Below are 3,897 nucleotides of genomic sequence, written 5' to 3'. Positions count from 1 at the left end.
ATGTATATACTGTAATTATGCCCGTGTACATGTTTAGGGCGTTTGCCACAGAAAAGCTTATCTCTACTTGTTAATGTGGGATGAAAAGGACCAGCGTATAGGTCTGAACAAACAAGACTCATTTGCTACTTCACATATGGGTGCTTCACATCCTGAGAAATTTCACAGAATTGGAGTGATATATCAGAATAGGAACAAACACAGGAAAAACAAGCTTGTGCCATTGGTCTGGATTGAGAGCATGCAGGAGAGCTATGTAAATAAGCCGCTCTGCTTTCACATGCCTATGAAACTAAAGCATTTCACACAGCTAACTAAAAATACACAGTTTCTTTCTATTTTTTGTTGTTGTTGTTTTACTACCCGCCCTTCTCTGAGATCACTATGAAACTTGAGGTGGAGGGAGGGTCATCCGGGAACATAGCATGTGGGAACTCCTACTAAACTCTGGGGGAGGAGTTAAGGCAAATAAAAGGCAAGGGGACTGGAGCACAGATCTAACTTGACTTAAGTCTGGACATAGGTTTCTAACAGTCACCCGTGGATCAGAGCTAAATCTTCTTCTTTTGGCCAAAGGGATACAGCATGTCCGAAATGCTTGACGACATTTTCACGAAGGTGAGTTGAAGTTAAGGATTTTTTTATTTAGTTTTGGAGGGAAAAAAGGCTCATAAAGTTGGAATGGGACTGCTCTGTAGCTCCTCTCCCAAAGTGTTTGTTTATCTGTTTATTCCTGCTCATTGTATTCCTCTGTGAATCACTGATTTGACAGTGAACTTGTTTGGAACTGAGTTTAGTCACAGAGGATTTCTTCAGTTTAAAGAGTTAATGAGATAAGGCAGACAGTCAGTGCTGGATTGTTTGTTTCTTCGTCTCCAGACTTCCACTGTCAGAATATTCTTGAGAAATAGAAAACAGTCAAAAACTGCAATTATCTACGTTGAATTTGTATTTTGTGATTGCATGTAAATGGCAGATAAAAAGTTTAGTACTGTACCGTTTTTTAGTTTTTTTCATGATTGCCTTCTTTATAACTTTGTTTTGTCATTTTGGTCTCATTTTGTTCTTTATCAAAAAAAAAAAAAAAAAATATCTCACATATGAACCGATTCTATAACAGCTCGTCTTTTGCTGAGTACAACACTAACTTTAAATAGATTTGTTGTAGAAAGTAGGTTTAAAGAGAAAAATGATGATGAATATACAACATACAGTACAAATTGCTTTGAAATGAGTGGCATCGAGGTCTGTATAATAACTATGTCAACCTTCTGTAACAGAACTTTATGAACCTGGCCCTGGAAGAAGCCTTGCTCCCTAAACAGTCTCAACTCAAAGGCCCGGGGCAGAGTAGGCTGAACAGGTCAGCCTCCTTCTTCTCTTCCCCCTCCCCTCCTTCCCCCTCAAGCCACAGCTTGAGCACCGAGCATGTCAACAATACTGACAACGGCAGCCCTTTCTGGTCATCCAACATCTGGAGCCAGGGCCCCGTCTCAAAATCTAAACAGCTCCCCTTCAGGCCCGACCGCTCCATGAGCCTGACCGAGTCCAGCAGCAGCCTGCTCTCCTCCTTCGGACAGCTGAGGAACCTGGAGGCTTTTCCCTCTGCCACTACCGTGGCTCCACCACCTGGCTTCCCTCCCTCATCTACCCTCCCACCCCAGGTTCAACCAGTGGTGGCCCCTAATCGTTACAAGACAGAGCTGTGCCGTGGCTTCCAGGAGACTGGCAGCTGCAAGTATGGCAGTAAGTGCCAGTTTGCCCACGGCGAGGCGGAGCTGCGTGGACTCTTCCGCCACCCCAAGTACAAGACAGAGCCCTGCAGAACCTTCTACAACTTTGGCTACTGCCCCTATGGCTCACGCTGCCACTTCATCCATGAGGACAAAATCAACGGAGCTCCGTTATCAACTGCCAAATTCCAGAATCAGCAGCAACAATTTCCCACAAGCACCAGTGGTCAGAATCCACGCCACCAGCTGCGCCAGAGTGTCAGCTTCGCCGGGTTTCTGGGCTCTTCACGCTGCTCACCTCCTCCATCATTCCTGTCATCCTTCAATGATCCTAACCTGGGCTTCAGCCGTGCTGCCTCCGTTTCTCCCCCTCCTGCTGATCTCCTCTCCCCAGTGTTCGGTGACTCCCTGCAGCGGGAGGCAGCAGCATTCCAGTTTGGCAACCATCAGACCCGTGCCAGCACCGGAGACATCCACAATATTCCCCTCATCCTGGAGCCAAAGGCCTCACACTGTGTGTGTGGCCATGGAAATAACTTTAACAGCAACAATAGCAGAGCCACCAGCTTGGATGACGGGCACCACCAAGACAGCAGCATGCTGTTTCCTGGTCCCGGAGGCCACAGAGGATTCGTGAAGCCTGCTGGACTCCAGCGTTTCTCCTCTGAGGACTCCCTGGAGGACAGCTACAGCAGCAGCAGCGGAGGCTCCAGTGGAACCGAGTCTCCAACATTCGACGCAGCCACCAAGAGGCTCACTGTGTTTGAACGCCTGTCCCTGTCCGACTAAACGGAGCAAAAGGGAAGGAGTGGAAGAGAACTCTGACACCTTGTCAACTGTGTCTGTTTATCTGAACTTCTCTTCAGAACCAGAACTGATCAGGACAAGTCAACTTGACACAACAACACTTAAAGTTCTTAATTTATGTTTGTAAAATGGAACTCGTCTTGGAAAAAACTACATACTGAGATGATTTTAGAATCCAAATGTTATCAGACTCTATTTTTATACTTAAAAATATTGTGTAGCCTGTTAGACCTTTGTATGTGGTCTTCCATAAAAATTAACTCTTTTGCAGGTCTTGCCAGTACCAGTTAATAGCCTGGTTTGCCCTTACTGTTAATCTGTAGTGATCAAAATGGCTTATCTTTAGCGATAATCATTAATTCCTGTGTCTTTAAGATTTTCCCTGCGTCATAGGCCATTTACTCGTGGTGCCACAAACAGTATGTTTGATTCAGTAGCCTTAATCAGTGAGACCTGACACGTGTCATTGATGCCATTTTATCTGTGATATGCACTTTACAGCTAATCAAAATGGGAGAAACTGTCAAGTCTCCCAGTAGCATTCAACCAAAGCTTCATACTTCACTCTGCTCTGTGTGTGTGAGTGGGAGTGTGTGTCTGTATGTGTGCGTGTGTGGGTATGTGTGTAACCATGTAATTTTCCCGAAAGCTGGGGTGCGAGCATGTATAAGTGGCAAAATACTGAAAGATCAAAGTGTGCTAACAGAAGAAAGAAAATGGTCAGTGAGTTTAGTTATGGATCTATGTTTCCTGACACACTTTCATTCTGTAAAACATTCTGTTATCTTCACTAGCTTGTAAATTGCACCCCATCTTTTCATTGTCCCGTTTCTTTGACAACCTGGTTCAGGGACTTTAACACCGCAGTATTCCTTTTGGTCATTGGTTGCCTTGTGTTGTTTAACTTAAACTAATATATTTATTATGATATTTATTTGTGTTTAAAGAAAAGCAAATGTATTTTGTACTTTATTTATGGAGAAATATTTCAACATCTGTGAAATACCAATGTGAGAAAAAGCAGTAAAAAAGAGAATCCTATATTTTTAATTGCCTGAAAGGGATAAAATTAATTTCTGAATAAAGAAATGAAATTACGCAGTTTTTTTCGACTCCAATTTGTTATTTAGTGAGAATTGGATGCTTCATCATCTTGCTCACATCAATTATAACTTGCATCTTCACATATACTGTTTAGTAACTTACTCACCCACAGTACTTGGTAGAGATTTCAGTGAAATTTAAGGGTACAAATCAAAGTATAGTTAGAGGTACTTTGCCTTGAATGTGGGTTGTTATTAGTACTAGCATAGATTTGTATTGATGTGTTGGTATAGTCAATAATATTGTGTTGTAA

At 43.0% G+C, this 3,897-nt stretch overlaps 1 protein-coding gene across 1 annotated transcript; it reads left to right on the top strand.

Moving 5' to 3' along the window:
* The first annotated feature begins 507 nt into the window (after nucleotides 1-507).
* zgc:162730 (uncharacterized protein LOC564559 homolog) lies at nucleotides 508-3,637 on the top strand. Its single transcript, XM_068709985.1, has 2 exons — nucleotides 508-618; nucleotides 1,281-3,637. The coding sequence occupies exons 1-2, from the start codon at nucleotides 586-588 to the stop codon at nucleotides 2,520-2,522; spliced, it is 1,275 nt and encodes a 424-aa protein (XP_068566086.1). The 5' UTR covers nucleotides 508-585; the 3' UTR covers nucleotides 2,523-3,637.
* Nucleotides 3,638-3,897: the final 260 nt, after the last annotated feature.

The sequence above is a fragment of the Cebidichthys violaceus genome, unplaced genomic scaffold (assembly GCF_023349555.1).
Source record: "Cebidichthys violaceus isolate CVI_PGR_0920_01 unplaced genomic scaffold, fCebVio1.0.p SCAF_1, whole genome shotgun sequence".
NCBI classification, from domain to species: domain Eukaryota; kingdom Metazoa; phylum Chordata; class Actinopteri; order Perciformes; family Stichaeidae; genus Cebidichthys; species Cebidichthys violaceus.
The sequence above is the reverse complement of the archived record's forward strand: the minus strand, read 5'-3'. Positions and strand labels throughout refer to the sequence as shown.